This window comes from Calidris pugnax, unplaced genomic scaffold (assembly GCF_001431845.1).
Source record: "Calidris pugnax isolate Ruff unplaced genomic scaffold, ASM143184v1 scaffold244, whole genome shotgun sequence".
Classification (NCBI taxonomy): Eukaryota; Metazoa; Chordata; class Aves; order Charadriiformes; family Scolopacidae; genus Calidris; species Calidris pugnax.
In genome coordinates this window covers 1,475,042-1,497,833 of record NW_015091141.1, presented here as the reverse complement: position 1 = coordinate 1,497,833, position 22,792 = coordinate 1,475,042, and the positions used below count along the sequence as shown (strand labels likewise).

The 22,792-nt window shown below is 46.6% G+C and overlaps 2 protein-coding genes across 5 annotated transcripts in view; one reads left to right on the top strand and one right to left on the bottom strand.

Annotated features, from left to right (window-relative positions):
• IFT140 (intraflagellar transport 140) overlaps positions 1 to 741 on the top strand; it is an 88,381-nt gene extending 87,640 nt beyond the window's left edge. For 3 of the 4 annotated variants that reach the window (XM_014958795.1, XM_014958794.1, XM_014958792.1), the window contains exon 30: positions 265 to 465. In XM_014958795.1, coding sequence (XP_014814281.1) covers positions 265 to 465 — 201 coding nt within the window. Of the gene's footprint in view, positions 1 to 264 lie in introns of all 4 variants that reach the window. The other variant, XM_014958791.1, reaches the window with a different exon arrangement.
• Positions 566 to 22,792, bottom strand: part of TELO2 (telomere maintenance 2) — a 23,144-nt gene continuing 917 nt past the window's right edge. The window contains exons 3-21 of the mRNA XM_014958688.1: positions 22,109 to 22,488; positions 21,471 to 21,539; positions 20,666 to 20,813; positions 20,176 to 20,278; positions 19,335 to 19,403; positions 18,048 to 18,189; positions 16,690 to 16,826; positions 15,919 to 16,007; positions 14,182 to 14,289; positions 13,484 to 13,569; positions 13,092 to 13,183; positions 12,051 to 12,167; positions 11,011 to 11,082; positions 10,278 to 10,448; positions 9,521 to 9,612; positions 6,276 to 6,375; positions 5,802 to 5,866; positions 5,066 to 5,181; positions 566 to 2,196 (exon numbers count right to left, since the gene is read on the bottom strand). Coding sequence (XP_014814174.1) covers positions 2,072 to 2,196; positions 5,066 to 5,181; positions 5,802 to 5,866; positions 6,276 to 6,375; positions 9,521 to 9,612; positions 10,278 to 10,448; positions 11,011 to 11,082; positions 12,051 to 12,167; positions 13,092 to 13,183; positions 13,484 to 13,569; positions 14,182 to 14,289; positions 15,919 to 16,007; positions 16,690 to 16,826; positions 18,048 to 18,189; positions 19,335 to 19,403; positions 20,176 to 20,278; positions 20,666 to 20,813; positions 21,471 to 21,539; positions 22,109 to 22,488 — 2,281 coding nt within the window. The 3' untranslated portion in view covers positions 566 to 2,071. The remainder of the gene's footprint in view (positions 2,197 to 5,065; positions 5,182 to 5,801; positions 5,867 to 6,275; positions 6,376 to 9,520; positions 9,613 to 10,277; positions 10,449 to 11,010; positions 11,083 to 12,050; positions 12,168 to 13,091; positions 13,184 to 13,483; positions 13,570 to 14,181; positions 14,290 to 15,918; positions 16,008 to 16,689; positions 16,827 to 18,047; positions 18,190 to 19,334; positions 19,404 to 20,175; positions 20,279 to 20,665; positions 20,814 to 21,470; positions 21,540 to 22,108; positions 22,489 to 22,792) is intronic.

Here is a 22,792-nt window from a genome sequence, read left to right as displayed (position 1 = left end):
GCCAATTAACCTTGGCTTTAAGGTGTTTTGACAGTGCTTCAGCCATCAGGAGAATTTAACACCACCCTTTGAGACCCCTTATTTTTTAAACTGGAAAAGACAGAAGTGACACAAGTTGCCGTGAAAGGGCAAAGAGCCACAACTCCTGGCTAAGTGTTAGTGCCCTTCAACACCGAGCTCCTGCTCAGAGCTCAGCCCTGCACGAAGGGTGATGCTTTTCACTGTTGTGCACCCCCCAGCAGTGATCTCTGTGCATTCCTTTAGGCTCACCAGTACCTGGAAGAGATGCAGAAAAGAATTCTACCTGTGAACCTGAGATACTACGTGACGCAGCAGACCATTGAGGCAGTTCACCGAGGAGCAGGTGTTCCCATAAGCCGAACTCTGGTTCCAGAGCAGATTCACCACAGCAGTATGGAGAACAAGGAGGTGGAAGAAGTGGCTGATGAAGTGGAGGACCCTTGAGAACTTACACTTCCCAAATGCCAAGTTGACTTTAATACTAGGTCATTTATTCTGTCCTCGTTAGAGGTCATGTATCAGGCAACACACTACCACAACAAGGCTCTTTTGTTGTTTTTTTATTGGTTAGTACCAATAAATTCATTTTTGCAGCTTAACTGTACAAGCAACACTATTATCTCAAACACTACATACAAAGAGTCACATGTATATCCTGTAAAGAAGCTGGTTTTAGTATTTTAATAAATTTGAGGGAGTAAAAACCCAACAAGACCTGCATATTGTGATTTTAGGTCTTTTTCTAAGTACAGAAAAGAACTGAGAAACTGAGGTGGAAACTGCTGAATTGACAAAATCTTCCAAGTACAACTTTGATCTGCTAAGGTGCCAACTGATTTGTCATTCCCTGGAAGCTAGAACTTCTGAAAAAAATCTCTGTCCCATCTGGGTAGGAGCTTGGCTAAAAGTCAAACTACTCCCCTACTGCAGAATGAAGGCAGACTTTGCCCAACCCAAACTGGGTCAGGTAGGTTCGAGCTACCCCTTACAAAACCTGGACCAAACCTCAGAACTGCAGAAGGGTTGGGTTGGAAGGGACCTCTGGAGGTTGCCTGGTCCAATCCTCCCTTCTCACGCTGGGTCACTTTGCACCAGTGAAGCTTCTTTCTCACTGGGAAGCTTCTTTTCCAAAGTTATGCCAAGCTACTCTGAGTCAGGTTTTGGGATCTAACTGTATTCCCTGGCACAAGTAGGATCCTGAGAAGTGAAGCCCAATGTAAGCGACCAAGGTTTTGCTCACCTTTCAGCCTATTACCCTGCCCCAGGAAGGTGCATTTATAACATACCAACCAGCCCTTCTGCTTAGAACAATTCTTCTTTTTCCTTTTGTGACTTGCTTCAAAACTTGGGGTGAATATGAAGTTTTTAAATTGTATGCTTTCAGAGAAAAAGGGTGGGGGGAGATTTAACATCCAAAATCTGGATGTTAGTTATCCTTTAGTAAGAACTTATTTCTGTACCAAGATTATACAAAAAGGATTCCTGCTTCGTTCCTGCCTAACCACAGCCCAGCAGGTTTGGCACACTTTCAGAATGTCAGTGCAGCTCTTCAGTTCTTACACCTCACCAGCAGTGTCATTACCTGGAGCGCGTCACCCCTTCAAACAGCAGACTGGTAACTATTCCACCAAACGCTGACTGCTGGGAGACACGGGAGCCCTTGTTAAGGGCATCTCATAGACTGAGCCCTGAGAGATGCATGGCCCTCTCCAGTCCCCCTGTTTTTCTGACAAGAAGTCTGCTGTGAGATCTGCCCTGTATTTTTAGCAGAGTGCTGGAACCTGCCAAGGTTATAAATAGCTGGAGGTGGGGGCTGGGAGGAGCGGGGAGGATGGCGGTGCTGGCCTACCTTCCTGCATCTGTACACCCCGTACCGGATGGCAATAGCTCACTGAATTGGCCTCCACTACAAAGTCCAGATGTCAAGTCAGGTTTGCTGGCTTATGGCTCTGCACCCTTCCCCCTTCTTCCTCCTCTCCAGCCAGGTGACTGCTAAAGAGGTCCCAGCAGGGCCTGCACACTTCCAGCTGGCAAGAGGATGAGGTAAAGGTCATTTCTTTGGCCCTTCAGCTAATGAAGGGACAGTTTGGAGTTTCTTTTTCAGGTTCTCCATTAGTTGCAGGTTCTGCAAGGCCAGCCTCCTGCAGTCCCCATCTGGATCCTTCTCCACCACATCTGTAACAGAAGGAGCCGCTGTTAGTTGGAAAATGGGAAAAACTGCCCTTCACTGAACACTTCTCGCCTGTTGCAGTGGCCAGCACAGAACAGTGTGAGACGCAGGTAGGGGTGGACTGGGCATCAGCACTCGCAGGAATTACATCAGACCAGAAGGCAAAGATGGCCAGCCTTGGTAACCCCAGGCAGCAAGTCTGGGGTACTTGTGAATGTGTACACAGAATGTGTACTTGTGCCCTTGAGCTACACAGCACCTTTCTCCAGCCGCTTACTAGCATGAATGCAGTTTGCAATTAGAAATCCACTTACTCAAAATCCTCAAGTCTCTGCTCTGCCAATTCCTGCCACCTAAACAAGCACTCAGTGCTCCCTCCTGCCGTCTGTGCTCACACTGGCCTTCAGAGCGGTGAAAGAAAGAGGCAGGCCCTGAGTTTCAACGCATTCTCCCTTCTGAGAGATTAGTCTCCTGGTAAACTCGTACTTTCGCGCTTCAGGCAGCAGGTAAGGGAGGGCACGAAGCCGCTTCCAGCAGCTGTTGTTTCAGGGCCCCTCTCTGTGCCTGCCGAGTAGAAGCCAGGATGCGCGCAGGATGTGTGAGCAGGGGGAGCTGGAAGCGCGGCGAGGCTGCGTGAGGATATCCTGTACGCACGAGCCCCGCGCCCCAAGCCCCCTCAGCCCAAACACATGACTCACCCCGACCCACTGGGGCTATTTATAACCCCAGGGAGAGCTTCACCGTGGTGTTTCCACACTCCCTCTACAGCAGGCAGAACGCGGGAAGAGGGTAAGAGACAGATCAGCACAGGCTGAAAAGCAGAGAGTCTATTTCTGTTTGCCACAAGCGTGGACTTTGAGCTGCTGCACTGAACAGGAGGGCACAGGGCACCAGAGTATCATCCTGGTCCTCACATAAACCAAATTTACCTATGACACAGCTCTACAGCACTTGCAAGGGGTGGGGAATTCCCTCAAAGGCAGCTGCTGAGGAATCAAAGGAACTGTTTTCTAGAAACGTTTAGGTATTCCTTCCCTCCCCCGGGAACCATCAGGCTCTCAGGAGTAGGTCCAGCGTGGCACTAAGGGCAGTGACAGACAAGTTAAGAGGTGGATCCCAGCTTGCCCCCCAGCTGGAATGTCCCAAAGCATCCACTAATCAGACAGTGCCATGACGGAGACTGAAGCAGTTTCTTACAGCACACTGCAAACACTTCCTAATGGGGAACAGTTCTAGTTACAGCCCAAAGGCCAAAGGGCAGGAACACTCAGTCATATTCACACAATGAACCACCGCAATCTGCGTATCTGCATGTATCTGTGATATAATAACAACTGGGGCAGATATGTAGATTTCTACTAAATGCTTCATGGATAACATTTTCTAGCCCAATGTTCCTCATCGTGCTTTAGCCACAGCAGGAGAAATGTAGATGCTTTAAGCTGAAACCCAAGGTGGTGACTCTTGTCCTGGCCATCAGGCATGGTGTGCTTGACAGCTCGTCATTTTCCCCAGCTCCAGCAGCAGACCTAATACGTGACACCTCTTGCAAATCTTGGCTCGAAGAGTCACGAAGCAACAGTAAGTCCACTGGCTCGAAACCATAATTCAGTCACAAAAGCAGATTTCATGTGACCAACTTCATCTGTTGGAGCAGCAGGAAGGAGCCCAGTGCCCCCCTGCGAGAGCTGTGTCACCAACAATCTTACAACAAAGAGCAAGGGCACAGCCCACGAAGCTGTCCTAGTTCAGGAAGCAGCTCTAGAAGGATGTGCAAGGTTTAAATTGCATCTGACCAGACGTGGAGCTGAGCTGTATTCTCCAAGGTTTCTGAATGGCTCCTAGAACAGCTTCCCCTTCTCTACTAAACACACAACTGTGACCTTCTGCTCTCATTCCCACCAGGATCTACCATGCAATTTTCATGCAAAAACACCACACATACAGAGATGGCTGTTACACTACCTACAGGAATAAAAAGATGCTACTAGCTCTGTTCTCCTCCTCCTTCTAAAAATAACTTATTAAAAACAGATTACACAGACCCTCATGCTGAAAATACATTTATAACATTCCTGGAGAGGCTTTACTTGGTAATAGCGGAGTTAACTGCTGGGACAAGCAGATTCCTCAGAGCACACTATGTCATGGGAAAAGTGAAGTTTTTGGCCCCTCAAGGCCCCTTTCATGGATCTCCACAACCTGCAAGCATCAGGGGCCAACTGTGTCAGCAACACTTCCTGCCTGCTCCCCATGGGATAGCAACTCACCTGGAGTGAGAACGGTGAGGGAAACCAACCCAAGGAGTCACATGAGGTTCACTCAGAATACAGTGGGGGCTTCAGAGCTACAAACCGCACAGCATTATTTCCTCCTGTACTTCCAGCCATTGCTGACCCCTGACTGGTGCGGCTCCAGCCTCCCAGACCCCAAAAATGCAGCTTGCATTGGGTGCAGCAAGCAGTCACGTGCTGGCTTCCATAGGTTGTTCTTGCCATCAACAACGGGAAGTTGGGAGATAGGGCCATACTCTCCTTCCTCCTATTTTTAGAACTAACAAAACCCATTGGCTGTGTGTGTGGTGCAAATGGGCCACACGAGCCATGGATGTTACTGCTGGTCTGTCACTGCCTGGATGTAATGTGCAATATGACGATACCTTCTGCAGCTTCAAGAAATGGGTGGTTGCACGCTTGGACAGAGACATACAGCGTGGTCTGCTATTTGCCCTGAACTTACAAGCAAGCAATAATTATGCTTATGCAAATCTCTGGTGTACAACACCAGGACTTTACTGCTACCATCACAAAGAGATGCTGCACAACGACTGGACCACTAACGAGAAAAACACTGGCATACACCACCACCACTTACCTCCCAGCCAAGACTGAGTCTCCAAAAGCTCTTCTGTTATGTCTTCCAGGAGATGCTCTGCAGGGACACTGAGGAGCACGGAAGAGACACAGGACAAGAGACCCTGGCGCACATACCTGTTGGAGAAAACCTGAACTGGTTACAACTTGCAGCTTCAGACTCTACCTCAGGGGCTCTTCAGATTCAAATGTTTGCGATTATAATTACTTTAGGCCATATTCCTACTGGTTAGGAGCACCAGCTGGTAGAGCCCACATCTGGAGCCCCTGCCATACTGTGGTGCAGGGACTCTCATGCAATTCAGTCCTGGACAAGTCTGAGATGAAAACAGAAACTGGTTGTTTACAGCATTTTGGCTACATGTCTCTATTTCTTTCCAGGGTTGAATGCTGGAATCACATTTAAAGATTTCTGAGCTCTCCAAGTAAATATAGACGGAACTATCACATGGATAGCCGACCAAGAAATTTGTCATGCTCTCTATAGATAACAACTGTACCACCCACTAGTAGACACTGGCCAAGTTCATACCTTGGCCTGACATTAAAGCAACACCTTTGTTACATATTCTTGCAATACTCAGTCATAAGAGCCCAAAGCTGGAGGACAGCACGGAGTTAATGCATTAAGTCACTGACATTCTCAGTCGGGTGCTAGTATTGGACAAAGACAAAGCATGGCTGCAGACTGGCTCACAGCTGATCTTTAAAAATGGAAGCATACAACTACAACTCACGAGTCAGTGTGGAAACGCAGAGCCCAAACAAACTCCAGCAGTGCCTTTCCCATTGCAGTAACTGCCTGCAAAACAAGATTATGACAAAAACACTGAATACCTTCCCATTCACACCACTGTACAGAGCCAGACCTTCACATACACTACTGTGAATATTATGGTTGCAATTAACCTTATTTTACAGATGAGGAAACTCATGCTTAAGTTAAAGTGAAACGTAGTGCCCAACCTCCCACAGAAGTTGATAGTTTTTCTACCAGAGGCAGCAAAAGATACTGCAGGGGTGTCTGAATGACTCCTTTCTGACCACTTTCTCTCAGCCCTTTTTGCAAGTTCTCAGCACACACCCAACTCAAACTTGCTGCCAGTCTACGTGTGGCAGGCCCCAGTGCACACTGTGGTTTCAGAAGGCACCTCTGAGCTCCCAGGCTGGGTCTCTCCTGCCACCTGCAAGCTCCTGCAGCCTTTTCTTACCACTGTGTTGACAGCCAAGTACATCAGGATTGCTAAAGCATGGACCAGTCTTCCAAGGACAAAGTGATCTTCCCCCAGGAGATCAAATGTTGTCAAAGGCCTGCAAGTGCAAAACACACAGTCTGTAGCAGCAAGAAGGCTGATCAGTGCGTCTTTGGAACAGTCAGGGTGGTCACACAGGGTGAACTGTCCCTGACAAGCCTGAATCCCTAAACCAATAGTCACTGTACAGTTACTCCTAGCTTAACACAGGCCACAGCTCTTGGTTTTCATCTGTGCTCCCAGACCGGTAACATCCTCTGGTCTTACAGCAGGTATCACTCATTCTACCAACAGGTTTTACTTGCAAAAGCAAGCACCACTGCCCTACTGGAAATAAACCACTACGACTGGTATTACAAGAACCTTTCATAGAATCATATGGGGTTGGAAGGGACCTCTGGAGATCATCCAGTCCAACCCCCCCACCCGAGCGGGTCTACCTATAGCATGTTGCACAGGAACGTGTCAGGCGGGTTTTGAACGTTTCCAAAGAAGGAGACTCTGCTACCTCTCTGGGAAGCTTGTTCCAGTGCTCCACCACTCTCACAGTAAAGAAGTTCCTCCTCACATTTAGGTGGAACTTCTTATATTCAAGTTTGTGCCCATTTCCTCTTGTCCTGTCACTGGGCACCACTGAAAAAAGACCAGCCCCATCCTCCTGGCACCCACCCTTTAAGTATTTGTAAGTACTGATTAGATCCCCCCTCAGTCTTCTCTTCTCAAGACTAAAAAGACCCAAGTCCCTCAGCCTCTCTTCATAAGAGAGATGCTCCAGGCCCTTAATCATTTTTGTGGCCCTTTTCTGTATCCTCTCCAGCAGTTCCCTGTCCTTCTTGAACTTGGGGCCCCAGAACTGGACACAGTGCTCCAGATGGGGTCTCACCGGGGCAGAGTAGAGGGGCAGGATGACCTCCCTCAACCTGCTGGCCACGCTCTTCTTGATGCCCCCCAGGATGCCACTGGCCTTCTTGGCCACCAGGGCCCATTGCTGGCTCATGGTCATCCTGTTGTCCACAAGAACTCCCAGGTCTTTTTCCTCAGAGCTGCTCTCCAGCAGGTCACCCCCAACCTGTCCTGGTGCAGGGGGTTATTTCTCCCCAGGTGCAGCACCTACACTTGCCCTTGTTAAATTTCATTAGGTTTCTCTCTGCCCAACTCTCCAGCCTGTCCAGGTCTCACTGGATGGTGGCAGAGTCTTCTGGGGTGTCAGCCACCCCTCCTGGTTTTGTGTCATCAGCAAACTTGCTGAGGGTACATTCCATCCCTTCATCCAGGTCATTGATGAATATATTGAAGAGGACTGGACCCAGTACTGACCCCTGGGGAACCCCATTTGTTACAGACTTCCAGCTGGACTCCGTGCCCCTAATCACAACCCTCTGAGCTCTGTCTTTCAGCCAGTTTTCAATCCACTTAACTGTCCATTCATCTAACCCACACTTCCTAAGCTTAGCTATGAGAATGGGAGACAGTGTCAAAAGCCTTGCTGAAGTCACGGTAGACAACATCCACTGCCCTCCTCTCATCTATCCAACCAGTCATGCCATCATAGAAAGCTATCAGGTTAGTCTGACATGACCTCCCCTTGGTAAATCCATGTTGACTACTTCTGATAGCTTTCTTTTCCTCCATATGCTCTGAGATGATGCCCAGGATGAGGTGTTCCATCACCTTTCTGGGGATGGAGGTGAGGCTGACTGGTCTGTAATTTCCCAGGTCCTCCTTCTTGCCCTTTTTGAAGACTGGGATGACATTGGCTTTTCTCCAGTCCTCGGGCACCTCGCCTGTTCTCCAGGACCTCTCAGATATGATGGAGAGTGGTCTTGCAATGACTTCTGCCAGCTCCCTCAGCACTCTTGGGTGTAGCCCATCCAGACCCATGGACTTGTGGATGTCCAGCCTTCTTAACTGATCTCTAACTTGGTCCTCCTCCACCAAGGGAAGATCTTCCTTAGTCCAAACTTTCTCTGATTCATCCAAAGTCCATGGCTCCTGGGGGTTGGCCTGAGCAGTAAAGACTGAGGCAAAGAAGGCATTCAGCAACTCAGCCTTCCCTGCATCCTTGTTACCACGACACCCGACTCATTCATCACCGGGCCCACATTTTCTTTAGTTTTCCTTTTGCCTCCAATATAATTGAAAAAACCCTTCTTGTTGACTTTCACATCTCTTGCCAATTTTAACTCCAAGGAGGCCTTGGCTTTCCTTGTTTCTTCATACATAGTCTAACAGCATCCCTGCAATCCTCCTAAGTGGTCAGTCCCTTCTCCCACTCAGTGTAAACTTCCTTATTCCACTTTATTTTTTTCAGAAGGTCCCTGCTCAACCACACAGGTTCTCCTGCTTCTCTTGCTCGATTTCTTGCTCTTGGGAATGTGCTGATCCTGAGCTTGGAGAAAGCAATGTTTGAATATTGCCCAGCTCTCTTGAGCCCCCTTACCTTTCAGAGCCCTAGCCCATGGGATTTCACCTAGCAGCTTCTTGAAAAGGACAAAGTCAGCCCTCTTGAAATCTAAAGTTTCAGTCCTACTTGTTGTTTTGTGTGTGCTACCCACAATCCTGTACTCTGTCTTTCCATGGTCACTGCAACCAAAGTTGCCCTCAACCTTGATGCCCTCCACCAGTCCCTCTTTGTTCATCAGTACTAGGTCCAGTAGTGCTTCTCTCCTCGTTGGCTCTTCCGCCAGCTGGGTTAAGAAGTTATCATCAATACTCTGGAGGAACCTCTTAGACTGTATATTCCTGGCTGGGTTCTCATGGTATCAATTACTCTGCCTTCCTTAGGTAAGCAAAGACTTAAGTAACTGACAATAAACATGGTCACAAGGACCAGTCCAGGTGACAGGCCCAAACCTGAGATAGAGTTAATTTTGGTTAAAGTTCTGTGATTCTGTGTGAACCTCCCAAGGTGGAGGGTCTGCCAAAATCATCTGCCTGTGGACCTGTGACAGGTTATTCTTCATAACGTATCTTCACTTCTGCAGGGTCTCACATACTCCTGCCCAACAAGACTTCATAGGATAAGCCCAAGAGACCATGAACCCGCCCTCTCTAAGCTTTATGCATGTACCAGGTACCAGTGTGGTGTCACTGGACTCCCACAGAGCTTCTGGTTTTTAGCGAGCTGCTCTGGGGCAAGCAAAACAAGCAGAAAGGTTGACTCTGGCAGCTCCAGGCCCACATCCCAAGGGGTTCACACTCACCTGTCAAAGTGCTGAATCAATGGAAAAAAGAAGTGCCCAGCAACAGAATTAAACTCATTTGGGCCAGAAGCCCGTTCCACTTGAGACTGACCCTGCCAAAGAGAAAAATGAAGTTTAGGCACAAGATGCAGCATCCAACTCTTCCACTTTACTCGACGCTGTCAAGAGCCCCATGCAGCCATTGTCAGCCACTGTCTGCTTCTATGCCTGTGGCTACTCCTTTCCAGACTGGATGGCTCACTTCCCACTGCATATCCTCTAACACATACAAATAGTTCAATACAATATAGCTCAGTAATGCTGGGCTACAGATAAGAAACAAGAATGTGCAAGGGATAGAGGAGTTTTAGAAAGCAAGTTCTCCAGGATGAACCACAGGGGAGTTCTGGGAACTGGCAAACTGGCATCAATTTATGTCCCTGAAAAATAGGCTGAGACAGTCCTGAGAAGAGGCAGCTCCTCTGATGGAGGCGGCTCTGGGATCTGTGCAGTGAAGTCACAGCTCCCTGCAGCGGCCAGACAAGCTCAGAACAGCAACAATTATCCCCCAGTGCAAAGCAAGGAGTTCAAGGTTTATTTTCCCCTCCCTGCCAGGTACTCTGCACCAAAAGATTCAGTCAGATACTAAGATGAATTTATTTTTGAAGTTACACAGTCTTTCCTTTGGGTTGGGCCCAATTTCCAGACAGTATTACAGCAACTCCCAGTGTCTCCTTTTGCTGGATTTGACATGAGTTTGTTTTTGCCCTGGCCTCACCGTGGCAAATCTCCGAGTCTTGCTTTTGATCCTCTCATCAACAACTCTTCTCCAGTCCTTAGAGCTATCACTTCCAGGAAGAAGCTGGATACAAGGCTTTTGGGCACCAGAATGCTTGGTCTTCCCATGGGATTTGGGATAGGACAGCTCCTGAGCTGCCAAAACCAATACCTGGATGAAAAAGAGGGAGGCTCTGTTAAAAAGGGGTAATCCCTTGTACTAGGGAACAACAACAACAACAGTTACCTGTACCCATACTGATAGGAAGAGCAAGGCAGGAAGGCACAAGAGGTTTTAAATGAAGACAGCAAGGTAACTGATGCCCAAATAACCAACTTGGCTCCAAGGTACTGACCAAACACTTGGTCACTTAGCCCTGAAACACAACAGTGGCTCCTTCTTCAGACACAGTGAGATGCTGTAGGAGTCACGGGTAGATCACCGTTTTTCAGAAAGGGAAGATAAAACAGCCTGATGGCATGTTAGGAAACAGCGGCTTCTCCTAGGCAACTGGCCATCCCATATTTTGCATTCTGTGGGGAAGGACAGCTGTACGACTGGAGTGCAGCGGGGTTACAAACGAGAGGGGAATGCCAGGCACAAGCACTAACATAAGAGATTCCCATGCCTCTGCCTCCTCCTATGAGGAATAAAAGGTAACCCCATTACATCCTGGGGGAACAGCGCTGGTGCAACAGAGACACAAGGGAAGTGAGAAGAGCAGAGCACTTACATCGAGAATGTCCACGCGCTGACGAAGACTATAGTTCAGAGAGTAGAATTGGGAGGTCAAATACTTTGCTACCTGTAAAGAAAAATCAAGGTGTAATGAACGCAAACCCTGGCTGGAAACAGTCTTCCCACTAACTCTAAAAGCACTTTGTTTCAGGAGAAATGCACAAATAGGGGAAATTCAGATACTTCCATTTCTAGATTCTCACAAAGGAAGTAAATGACAAATGAGACTTCACCTTTCTTCTCTCCCTCCTATGCAGAGGTAACCAAACAATTGTCATGGCAGCTTTGTCACTTTGAAGGAGACCTTATTGTGGCCTTTCAATACTTAAAGGGAGCTTATAAAAAAAGATAGGAGAGAGACTTTTTACCAGAGCCTGTACTGATAGGATGAGGGGAAAAGGTTTTAAGCTGACAGAGGATAGATCTAGATTGGACATAAGGAAGAACTTCTTTGGTGTTCTAGATTGGACATAAGGAAGAACTTGTTTGGTGTGAGGGTGGTGAGAGCCTGGCCCAGGCTGCCCAGAGAAGCTGTGGCTGCCCCATCCCTGGAGGGGTTCAAGGGCAGGTTGGAGGGGGCTTGGAGCAACCCAGTCTGGTGGATGGTGTCCCTGCCCAGGGCAGGGGGTAGCACTGGATGGGCTTTGAAGGTCCTTTCCAACCCAAACCATTCTGTGATTCTATCAACACAATCACCAGTCATGTATTCTTCTAGAGAAGCACTTCGTACATCAGCTTCCCTCTATGTGAAACAATCTCCCTCCAATGCAACAAGTCTTTATCTAATTTGCCTTGTCAGGTACACTCATACTAACAGTCTCCAAACAGCTCCTCCAGTTCATTACAGCTCTGACAGAGTTTTCTCTTTTCTGTTGTTGTAGTTGTCCACTGCAGATTCTACAGTCCATAGCACATCTCTGCATAAATGCTGTCAGATGTGAACAAGCTATTTTACCACACCGATAGCTGCTTCTATCAGCTTAAATTTTTGCCAGTGCCTCAATTGAAAAAAGGAAAGCAGTAAGAGGGACTCACAGGTATTGGATCTGTGGTTAAAACAGCTATTTGAGCTCTCTGACGGAGCTCCACAAAGCCTTCAATGCAGGTCTTCTCCTCCAGATGCAGTAGTATTTTTGCCAGCTCCACGCTCACCTGCTCAAAATACAAAAAATGGAATCAAGTCCCTGCAGGTGTTTTCTTTCTCACAGGATTTACACAGCAGCACCTATTTTCCATTTCTAATGTTTAAGCAAAGACAATGAGGGTCTGGAATACAGGCAACATGTCTATAGCTCTGGAGGGTGAGAAAACACACTAAGCTAAACACTGACCAGACAGATTTCTCAAAACACTGAACAAACCCTATGCCGATTCCTCTGTCCACATTCACTTTTGCTTTTTGGACAAGTGGTGGCATCATGGAAGACTTGTGACTATAACTAATGAGTTCAAGGGTGCAGCACCACATCCAAAACCCATCCAGGTAAGTAGCAGCAGATTGCGTGTTGTTTACCAAACACCTCTTCCCTTTCTCAGCTGGAAGAGCCCTGCATTTCTGCCACCTTCATGCGTTCACTAACAAGTGGTGGTGAGCTCTCATTACACCAGTGATCTTGTCCCAAGTTCCTCTCACCTGAGCTTTTCATCTTGACCAGTACAATCCAACTACTCCCTCCAGAAGACATTACACTTGTACAAGCAAATAGCGAAAGTCCATTTGATTTTATCCTGCTTTTTATTGGGGAATAACAATTAAATTCAATTTCAATTCAAAATCAATTAAATCCAAAATTAAGATCAATTGGTCTGTGGAATTTGTGGCTGCTCTGTAAACTGCATTTCCAATTTTTTTTCTGCCCAGCACAAAGCATGGAGCTGCCTCATGTTACTGGCAAGGACTACTTGCAATACATTTCATTTTCAGCACTGGAGCTGCAAAATGCCAGCCCCTTCGCCTCCTTCTTTGTTCCATTGTGCCCTGCAGCCTCACACACAGCCTGCCTGCTGCCCTGGTGGCACCTTTAGTCTCCTCACAAGGGCAAAGGATAATTCCTGTATTAGCTCATAGTACTTCACCTCTCTTGTTGCTGCTGGATTCTTTCGAACCAAGCTCTCAAGAGCCTTGACTGTAGCTTCCCATTTGTCCACATCTTCAGAACCTGTCAGGACTGAAATTAATCAGAAGACAAACATAAACTATTAACAAAATGGTTATGCTTGGGTATATACCCCCAACTTTCTTCTGCCAATAGCTTGTCTTGTTACAGGTAGGTACCAATGGCCCAGCGCAAGATCGGCATTAGGAACTACATTGAAATTACTCAGAAATTACAGTTCAACACTTGAGCCCACGTTACTGAAATCCTACAGCTTCTTAAAATTAGCTCAGAAAAAAAATAAACCTGCACAGAGATCACTCTCCCAAAACCAGAAAGAAACAGATAAAGACTCAGCCCAAATTCTCCTACCTTCAATACAGTCTCGGATATACACAGGAGCCTTAGTCTTTAGTTCTTTATCCTCGGACATGTCATAAGGGATGAAGTCATCATCACTGTAAAAGGAATAAAAGCAGGAGTTAGACTATGGGGTACAGACATTTTTCCTTTCCCCAGCTCTCCACACAAGAGGGAAAGAACCAGCACACACATTGTGGTAACACTGTCACTCCATCATCCAGCAGCACTGCTGAAGGCCAGCCTGAAAGGGCTCCTTAGGAAGTTCTATCTCTTACTCTGAAGCTTAGTGGAAGAGCAGTTCTATGACCAGATCTAAAACTGGATCTCCTGGTCAAGTGAAGGAAGGACTCAGGTGACCCAGTGTTGGTTCTTGAGATTTCTTCATATATTGGTAAACTGACAGAATAACGCAGGTCCACTATTAAATGGGTAGATGTATATCCATAATTCCAGGAAACACATATCAAAGTCAAATGGAATAAATACCATGGATGTACATAACAGACATTTCTCAAATTATTGACTAACATACTTGTGTGCAATTTCCTACATGATGTCCTGTTGTGCTGCACACTACTCAGCTGAACAAGGTCAGAAAGCACAAGATTTGCCAAGAAATGGAACTACCAATATCTCGCTTCTCCCCATATCTGCTCTTAGGAACCTGCTGTTTATTTTTCATTTCCTACCAGTTCCTTGGCCCTTACCTGTCAAGCTCAGCATCTGACTCCTCATCTGGCTTCACAGGAGCTGCTGTATGTGATTTCTTGTTACTTTCCAACGCCATCAGCACTGCAGCATCTGCTTTCTCATTCCTGCTTTGAGGAACAAGAAGTATTACACCCAATGGAGTAACAGTACTTATTCATAAGAAACTACCCACAACATCAGCCCCTGCTGCTGAAACAGAATGGCAGATGATTACTTCTGCTGCAGTCTCCCACCTTGATTGGCCAACACAATTATAGAATCATAGAATGATTTGGGTTATAAGGGACCATAAAGATCACCTAGTTCCAACCCCCTGCCCTGGGCAGGGACACCTCCCACCACACCAGGTTGCTCCAAGCCCCCTCCAACCTGCCCTTGAACCCCTCCAGGGATGGGGCAGCCACAGCTTCTCGGGCCAACCTGGGCCAGGCTCTCACCACCCTCACGACAAAGAATTTCTTCCCAGTATCTCATCTCAATCTCCCCCTCTCTCAGCTTAAAACCGTCCCCCCTCATCCTATGGCTCCCCTCCCTGATAAAGAGTCCCTCTGCATCTCTCCAGTAGGCCCCCTTTAGGGACTGGAAGGGACTCCACACAGGTTGGTGTCATCAGCAAACTTGCTGAGGGTGCACTCAATCCCACTATCCATGTCCTTGAGAAAAATGTTGAACAGCACCAGTTCAGTACTGACCCCTGAGGAACACCACTCATCACTGGCTTCCACTTGGACATTGAGCCATTGACCACAACCCTTTGAGTGCAGCCGTCCAGGCAGTTCCTGGTCCAAGGAGTGGTCTATCCATGAAATCTGAGTCTCTCCAGTTTAGAGACCAGGATGTTGTGTGGAACAGTGTCCAATGCTTTGCAGAAGTCCAGGTAGATGACATCCATTGCTCTCCCCTTATCTACCAATGCTGTAGCCCCATCGTAGAAGGCCTCCAAATTTGTCAGGCATGACTTGCCCCTGGTTAAGCCATGTTGGCTGTCACCAGTCACCTCCTTGTTTTCCATGTGCCTTAGCATGGTTTCCAGGAGGATCCGAGACATGCACCCAGAAATTTCATTTCAAGCTTTGAATGAAACTGAACAAATGGGCAAGAAACATCTTTAACCATTGCTAGTGGGATGAATACGATAACAGATTTTTTTTTTCCTGTACCTATTTCTGTGGACTTTGGCATGTCCTTTCAACTCTCTGCTTTCTGCTTCTCTGCCCCTAAAATGGGAGCAATAAATCTTCTATATTTCACTGCAGTACCGCACAGCTTCACTTTCTAATAACATGAAGCGCTTCATTCATCTGCTGGTAAAATTAAGTGCTTCAAGGGCCAAGAGCCTCAGCAGAGGCTATGGAAGTTGAGAGCCCAGAGAACCAGCCTTTAGACTGACAGATATGCTTGATTTTCGTTACTGATAAACGGGCTGGGGGTATATGGCTCAAATGCCAGATTTCCCAGATGTGAACAGAAAGGCCCATTTGATTCTCTCCAGGTGCAGTTAAGAGCCCTAGAAACTCCAGCATGGTTTCACCACATGCAGCTGTCAAACAAGCAATTTTAATACATACTACCATTAGAATGATGAATTTAAAATAACTACAGTGCATTGTAAGAATAAGGTGCACTGTAATGCTTAAGAATATGCAAGACGTCTCGAATACAGCTCTATTGTGTAACTCAAAAAAAAAGGTACTAAGAGCAAAAAGACGGTATGAATAGTAGCAATATCTTACTCTTCATCTGGAAGGCTGGGGACAACAGAGGAGGGTGGAGTTTGCACCAGAAGGGACTTCAGTTCTCTTGCTTCATCATCTTCTTCATACTAGACATTCAGAATAACTGTTACTGCACTATTTGATTGCAAATACACCCCAACATTCAACATTTGAGCCTTCTGCAACGTGCAAATGAAGACTGAATCACGAGCACGTGAACCCACAAAAATCCCCTTTCTTTCAATCACAGTGCTGCCAGTAGTAGCGTATTTATGCTGTATAGCGACCTGTGCCATACGTAATCTTTGTCTCTATAATTAACAGTAGTACCTGATCAGACCTTGCCTGAATGTTATTTACAATCTTTAAAAAATTCAATAAACGGCAATGTGACACGAGGGATGATGCAGTTTTTTAAAGAATTAATGTGATTTAATCACATAGTTCTTGCAAACTCTACTGGAAATAGCAGAGCATATATCCCCATGTCAAGCTTGAAAATCTCAACTCAGAGCAGGTCTTCCCACTGTGTCAAGGACTGAGTGTTCCCCACTGGTTTAGGTTTGCCATTCCCTCTCAACTTCCACGGGTCAGACTTTGATTCCCCCACGTAATACAATAAGTCATAATACAATTTTTTTTTTTTTTTTAAATAGATATCCTCTCTTTTTGAAAATGTTGCTGCCTTTCTTTATTTCCAGATGCTATAATGCCCTGGATCATCTAGTTTAAAGCTTTTATTTCCTCTAGGCCCTGCACACCAGGCATAAATTTCATTATAACCTTCACCTGAAACTTCAGGACAGGACCATCAGTGTTTATTTTCAAACTAATGCTCTCTGCCACGATCATTCCCAGCCGCCGTATTTGTGGTAGGTTGCTGTCCAAGTGGCACTTCACACCCTCCATCATGCTTGTGAGAAGTTCTGGAAAAAAGCCCAAACAGTGCATGAAACAATGACAGAAACAAACATCCATCTTTATGCCAGTTCCCTCAGAGGGCATATTTAGCCACTCACCACCCAGTAACAGGTAGAAATACAGGAAGGGCCCATGCAGCTATGACTTCTCTTTCTGCAATAGCAGGATTGCCCTTCAGCACCAATATAATAAACACATACTTCTGCATGGTCAACAAAGTCAGCAAAACGTTACCATATATTCTAAATTTTGAATATTTCTGTTTTCACCAAAACAAAAAATGACGGTAAGTCAAGACAATCTTCAGTTTTCACTGAAGTGAAAAGCCATGTTTTCAGGAATCTACAAATTCTGAGCACTATGACAGTCACAGAGGGAGAAATTTTCCTCACCACCTAGATAAGCTGAACCAGGCAGGTAACACCAGTATTGCTCAGCCCACAGAGAATGATGGTTGCCAGCTTTACCAGGCAGGCTCACTGCTGTTAGACTGACCTCCTTCAACTCTGAAAAGCTTATCTTTTCAACAACTGTCAGATAAAAAACAGTTTATAAAACTACAATAATGTTAGTAAATAACAAGTCACTTTTTCACCTACACAAAAATCAATTCTAGAATGAAACCTAGAAGTCAACCTTTTTCCCCCCTCCAAAAGCCATACACAGAGAGAAGTAACTCTAGACATTGGACTGAATTTTTTTTTATTACAAGAGAAACAGAAATTTTAGACAAGGACCGTAGTGTGCTATGCCCTGTATGAATCCATAATAGGAGGTCCTTGCTGGTAACCCACTGTCCCTACTCACCACGCACTGAGGGGAGCAGAATGACACAGAGGAACGCGCATGGACAGTCAGAGCCCAACCAAACAACTTTTTATCCTCAGTGTACTTTCCCCTGTCCTCTTTGAAGCCTTACTCATGTTCCAACAGAAAGTCTATCAATTTTGAATCGCATCATTCCTCTACCTAGTCCCAGAGTCAATCCCTGTTTTTCTGTGACAAAACTTAAGGGTTCCCAAACCACTGTTCAGGTAAGAACCTTAGTTCAAAAATATGCTTCTCCAATTTCATAATTTAAAGCTATGCACTTGGAATTACATCATACCAGTCTCGAGATGAAGATGGGACAATCCTGTTTATCCATAGATCAAAACAAGGTGTTTTTCTACTCAGTAAGACTTTCTGTTACACAAATCCATCCCCTGCTTCTCCTACTGCCTCACCTTGTCTGCAGCTCTCGATTTCGTGGTCCCTCAGGTGGGAGAGGCAGATCAGGATGGCCTGGCTGATGTACCGCTGCTGCTCGGGTGGGGAGTGTTTCACCGCACTGCTGTTGCCCCAGGTCTCCAACAGGTCTTTCAGCACCTGAATCAGAGAACTCAAATTGGCTTGAAATAGATCTTTTCAACACACAAGTAATCTTCTTCTTTGAAGCACATTTCAAAAACGTGCTTTCATACAGAACACTGTATATTCTGATGCCACTTTGTTTTTCTTTATGCTTCCCAGTGAACTTTACACTCCCTAAAAATGGAGCTAATCTCGTACTCCAGGGCTCAAAACGTACTGTGTTTGATCAACTGAGAACTCCACACCAGCTTCATTTACTGTATTGTTAAAAATAATGGTGGGTGGTTTTTCTTATTTAAAAGTGATAATTATATGCAGAACCATAGGTATTATTGTCAAAAACCAATATGATACTGTAAGGTGTAACATGTTTCAAGTCCAATCTTATACAGCTTCCAGTACTTCCAGATAATTAGAATAATAGAACATAACCAGTGCAAAAAAAAAAAAAAATCGTCATAAACAGTAGAGATTTCCAGAGATGCAGATTTCCTAGAAGTTCCATGACACTGCTGACTTGGAGAGGGAAAATATCTGCATCCCCACCCAGGAAAAGGTAGCTGAGAATGATCTGAAGCATCAGCCATTTGGCACACAGACAGCAATCAACAACTTCATCAGTTAACCAGTGCAAAAAAAAAAAAAAAATCGTCATAAACAGTAGAGATTTCCAGAGATGCAGATTTCCTAGAAGTTCCATGACACTGCTGACTTGGAGAGGGAAAATATCTGCATCCCCACCCAGGAAAAGGTAGCTGAGAATGATCTGAAGCATCAGCCATTTGGCACACAGACAGCAATCAACAACTTCATCAGTTGATGCCACCTGCCCAGCCACACAAGCAGGGGCTGACAGAGGAAGCTGAGAAGGATGAAGGACATGTGACACCTGTCAGAATCCAAGCCTCATTTAGGTTTGCTACTTGGAAGACAATTCAGCCAATTAAATACTAAAAACTAACACCAGCAGTGCAGAAAGCCTTCTATTTCTATATCACAGTTTGCTTGTGCTATGATAGGGCTTCCCTCACTCTCACAAACAGTAACAAAAGCATCTTAGAGAAGTACCAAAATAGTGCACCCCACAGACACATACACACACACTCACACAGTCCAATTTTTCCATCAGATACCTCCCCAACAACGTTACTTAACCTTACTTTGATCAATAAGGCACGCCGAAGGCTATCCATGGCCAGGTAGCCAAGGAGGTTCTGTAGCACTGCAGTCTGCAATGAAAACCACAAGTCCTGCTTTAAGTGGGCATAAAGTTGTCATCCAGCAACGGCAAGTGTGTATTTTTACTTCATTAAACTTTTCATGCTAAGAGACTGGTTGACAACATTCAGAGACAGAGAAGTAAATTGAAAAACATCAACCAAACACACACACACAGTTGCTGATGAAATACATGGAAAACAGAACAGAAATTCAGGACAGTATTTTTACCATCAAAACAGGATCAGCACAGTCCCAGGCAAACATGGAACACAAAGTCTAGAGAACATCCCCCACAACAACATTACAAGCCCCAGAACACTTCCTAACACCTTGTGACAAATGCAGATGTGCAGAAAAAAAACCCCAAAACAATCCCAGTCCTTGTCTTGTCTCCTCAATCTAATTCTTATCCCTGAGGGCAGGTTGAGGCTTCTTCAGTCTCTTCTCTCAGATTCTAAATTAACCAGATGTCTCCAGCTCCCCAGAACCCTGAAATCATGTGCCAATAACCATTTGGTTCCAGAAAAAGAGTACAGTAATTCTGCTAATGGCCTTCAACCCTGAGAAAGCACATAAATCCCATTATTTCAAAGCAACTGTTTAGCACTTTCTCATCGTTATGCTGAGCTGAGGGATGCAAAGCTCAGGTACACGTGAACAGGCTATTTCAGAATAAGGAGTTAAATCTTACTCCAGAAGACTTGGAGCTCAGCTACAAAAAACACTGGCACTTAAGAAAAGCAGGTGTCGCTAACACACTGTTCACTGCAGGGTCCTTACCGTGTGGCCATACTGCAAGAGCACCATCTTCTGTGTCACCACAAACTGAGCTTTCTTGTTTTTCACAACCAGGTTCCCCAGCAACCTAGACAAGACATCTGCCCTAGCAAGACAGGGCAACAGAAGAACATCAGGAATCCATGTAATTACTGTCACGCTGCCGCTAATCACAGAAAATTCTCCAAGTAGCTGTTTGCAACCAAGTCTCTAAAACACCTCCAAGCTTTAAGAGTGAGACAGCAATTGCAAAGAATGTTTTCACTTGTTTTTTCACTGCATGTCATGAAACAGATCTTTAAGGAACGGTGCAGGTTCTACCTGAGAGGCAACAATCAACTACTTTACTCAAGAGTTTCTCAAAAAACAGCACTGTAAGAAACCACCTACACAAACACACACACATCAGCCCCTTTCAGAAACCAATTCTGCAACTATTTGTGAAAGAATTCCAGCTTTTGCTCTGGATCAGGGAGAAAAGCAGAGTTCTTACCCGGGTGCTCTCTGCACAAACCCAAGAACCACAGCTTCCAAACAGCGGTCTGGCACACATTCCACCAGTCGCCAGCATATTCTTTGCCAGATGCAGTCTGACTTGGTGAGATCCGTTAGGCGGGGAACCAAAACGCTCAGGATTTCCTCTGAAGTGGAAGGGAAAACAGGTAAATACAGCAGATGGATGGAACTGATGCAATGGTGCTCAAGGTCAGCCTGCAGATTTCAAGATCCTTACCAGATGAAGCAATACATCGTAGTTTGCAGTTCTAAATTGCTCCCGTGCTAAGAACTAACTGAAGCAGCCTAAGGAACTTGCAAGTATTCCTTGTCACAGTAAACAGCTAGAAAATCTTCCCTCTTCTTCCCCAGCCCCATTAACTACTTCTGCATTCAGTGGCTGCAAAATCCTAAGCAAAGGCAGATTGAAGGCTCCTCATGTGAGAGGATTATTACATTTGGGCAGTGCTTTACACTGGTATTTAGAAGGCACTTTCCGACCACTGGATGAAAAGCACTAGAAGAGCATTTAATAGTTATGCCCCAAACAGCAGGAGGAGAAGGCTAATCTCTTCTCAGTGATTTTTAAGAGGAGAACAGATCACACTCACGTGAGCTGACAAAAGCACCAAAATCTCTGAGATACGTAGTTGAGTACCCCCAGAAGGCAGAGAGCAGCCTATTCAGTCCAACTCAGAGAACGCCCAAAGTATTAATTGGTCCATCTCCCACTCACTCAGCTGATTGTCATCATAGTCATCCTTCTGTACTAATGCAGAAAAACAGGATGGTAAAACACTCACTTTGTCTCCCATGAAGGCACACCTTCCCCAGGACATGAGAAACAAAAGAGATTGAGCAATCCAAGCCATCTGGGACAAAACAGACACAGGGTTACCAAGAGCATCACCAGCATTCTCCAAACAACCTTCAGAGGAAGGCACATACACTTCTACAAGTACTGAAGCCTGAAAACACAGATTAATTTCTTCTCTTCAGGCATCATCTCGTCCTCCCTCCACCATTTGTCTTTGGGCACAAAGCGGCATCCGGTATTTATACATAGCGAGAGCCAGAAGACTAAAGTAGCTCATTCCCCCGTTAACACTACGGCAATAAAGCCACTGGTTCATTCAGTCCCATTTAAATCTTCCATACAATTCCTTCAGCATAGACCAAGCAACCACAATCGGGCTTTGGTAACAGATGATGCTATTTAGCAGCTCGTAGGGGAGCAGCTTTCAGCGGGATTTTAGAAAGCCTCAGCCTTCTTCCTCATCCCTAGTATCTTATGCTTTTAAATGCAATGAAATTTGGCATGAAGGATGACCATGAGGCTTGGCAGAACCCACCACCTGTATCTAAAGCACCAGCCAAGGAGGTCCACGCACAAAACACTTCTCCAGAAGAGCTGTTGCTATCAGTCCTCCTGCGATCTCACCTCTCAGAGAATCGGAGATCTTCTGCAGCACCTGGATAATTGCACCACCCAGGAGAGGAAAGTAGTTCTGTGGGAAGAACACGGGCGGGTTTTTGCCCTGGAGCTTGTTGCTGACACGGTCGGGCACACACACGACCTGCGTGAGCAGGGCCTCCTGCGGCCCGGGGGAGCCGGCCTGCTCCCGGCAGAGCTCCCACAGCAGCGCCGGGAGCCCTCCCTCCTGCAGGAACTGCTCCAGCGCCGCCACCACCTCCGGCACCGCGGGGCTGGGGAGGGAGGAAAGCGATCGCCGTGAGTCCCTGCCCTTGGTGCGGGTGAAAAAAGCCCTCACTCCCCGTTTCTCTGCTGCGCTCCCACCGCTGCTGCCCCGCCACGCAGCGCTTCAATCCGCCTCAGACTAAAGCCATTGTAACCTCCCCCTTTCTCTAGTCCCCTCAGCTCGGCACGGCTCAGGAGACGCTACGAGCACGGCTGACAAGCGGTGCGACCCCCGCGGGACCAGCGGTGCCGGCAGCGGCCGTGACACCGACGGACCCGGGCCCGAGGGCAGGGCAGGGGAGGGCAGGCCCCCCCCCCCCGCCGGCCGCCACCCCTCGGGAGGTCGAGCCCCTCAGCTCTCCCGGCCCCGCGCCGGGCACACCCGCCTCCCACCGGGGAGCGGGCCCAGCGCCCGCCCGCCGCCGG